We start from the raw sequence: 1,464 nt of genomic DNA on the forward strand, positions 1-1,464 counted from the left end.
ATGTTTACAAAGTAAAAAGGAACACCCATGGCTTTTGGAAATATCTCTCTTCACTCAGAATTAAGCACAGAATAAACTACCCAAGTCAGTTTTTAGCTATCAGGACACTGCATCTTTAGAAACTTCCATGTTTCCTGAAGTGCACCAACGCCACCCCAGATGTTCCTATGCACCCTTTTCTTTTCTGTTTCGTTGTGTTTTATTCTATGTATCGTGCATGTACTTCTAGCTTTCAATGCTGTCATTATTTGATTAGCTGCTGCTTTCTGTCCCCTCTTTTACTCTTTTCCAGTAAGTTGTAGTACATCTGAGCTCCGTTATAAATTATATTATTATTATTATTATAATGTTCCCATAAAAAAATCCTACCAATGCTTGTATATCGAATGAAGCAGAACCACATTTATACAGTCCAAAAATCAATGTCTATAAACAATATCTCAATTTCAAGAGACAAAGAAAGTTAAGTATATTCTCTAAGAGAATAATGTGTCTGCTTCAACAGCAGTTAATATAGACAAATGTATGGCAATGAAATTGCTGAAACTGATAAAATACAGGAGTTTAAGGTGACCAAGAAGCCTAAAACATGAGGAATGGTTTATATTTTACTAGAAATATTTGTTTTCTGGCAATTCTCTTTTGTGGAGATATGTGGCAATGTTACTTCTAAATAGCAATTTCAAAATGTGTTCATTAACTTTATTATTTAGTTGTACATTTTCTTATTGGTTACAAATCTTTAAAATAGGGAATTAAGGGAGGTAGGCGGGGGTGAACAGTGTCAAGACAACCAATTATGCAAATGTAATCAAAATAAAGGTCTCTCATTGATCTCTCAACAACTACATTTTGTTTATTGTTCTTCTTAGTATTATTGTATAGCCTCTCATCAATACACTAGTGACAGTATAATGTATTGGTAGAAGTAAGACAATACAAACATAAAAACATGATTACATACAAAATAAACAATAATGGTTTATCTTCTCTTTCCCAGTGAATACTTACCGTGATTGTAAAAATGTTTGTAATTTTTCTTTCAAAGCTTGATTGGTAATGTAGTCCAGCGGTGTATTTCCTCTGCTATTTTTATGGTAAAAGTCGGCACCCTGGCGGGCTAGATAGCAAGCAACCACCACACCAGAGAGCCTATTATCTTTGCTTCGTTTGAGCTCAGTGCAGCACTACAAATGATGAAATATAAAATGACGAGTACAATACTACACAAATACATGGTAAAGATGACCCAACTTACACAACAGTTCAACTACATATACACATAGTTTGTCGATCTGGTGATTAAAATGTTTACACAATATTGAGGTATTGAGTTCTTACATCATCTATAGTTCATTTCTCATTATCATTTGTTTTTACTTTACTTTCTCCATTAAGACAATATTTATGATCATTATATTGAGCAAAACACACATTATTGGTTAACATCAAGATTGATGATAC

At 32.9% G+C, this 1,464-nt stretch overlaps 1 protein-coding gene across 1 annotated transcript in view; it reads right to left on the bottom strand.

Moving 5' to 3' along the window:
• Window positions 1-1,464, bottom strand: part of LOC106878428 (E3 ubiquitin-protein ligase MIB2) — a 24,072-nt gene that overhangs the window by 14,948 nt on the left and 7,660 nt on the right. Inside the window, exon 5 of the mRNA XM_052977858.1 lies at window positions 1,012-1,187. Within this exon, the coding sequence (XP_052833818.1) occupies window positions 1,012-1,187 (176 nt within the window). The remainder of the gene's footprint in view (window positions 1-1,011; window positions 1,188-1,464) is intronic.

This window comes from Octopus bimaculoides, chromosome 29, assembly GCF_001194135.2.
Source record: "Octopus bimaculoides isolate UCB-OBI-ISO-001 chromosome 29, ASM119413v2, whole genome shotgun sequence".
In the NCBI taxonomy this organism is placed as follows: Eukaryota; Metazoa; Mollusca; class Cephalopoda; order Octopoda; family Octopodidae; genus Octopus; species Octopus bimaculoides.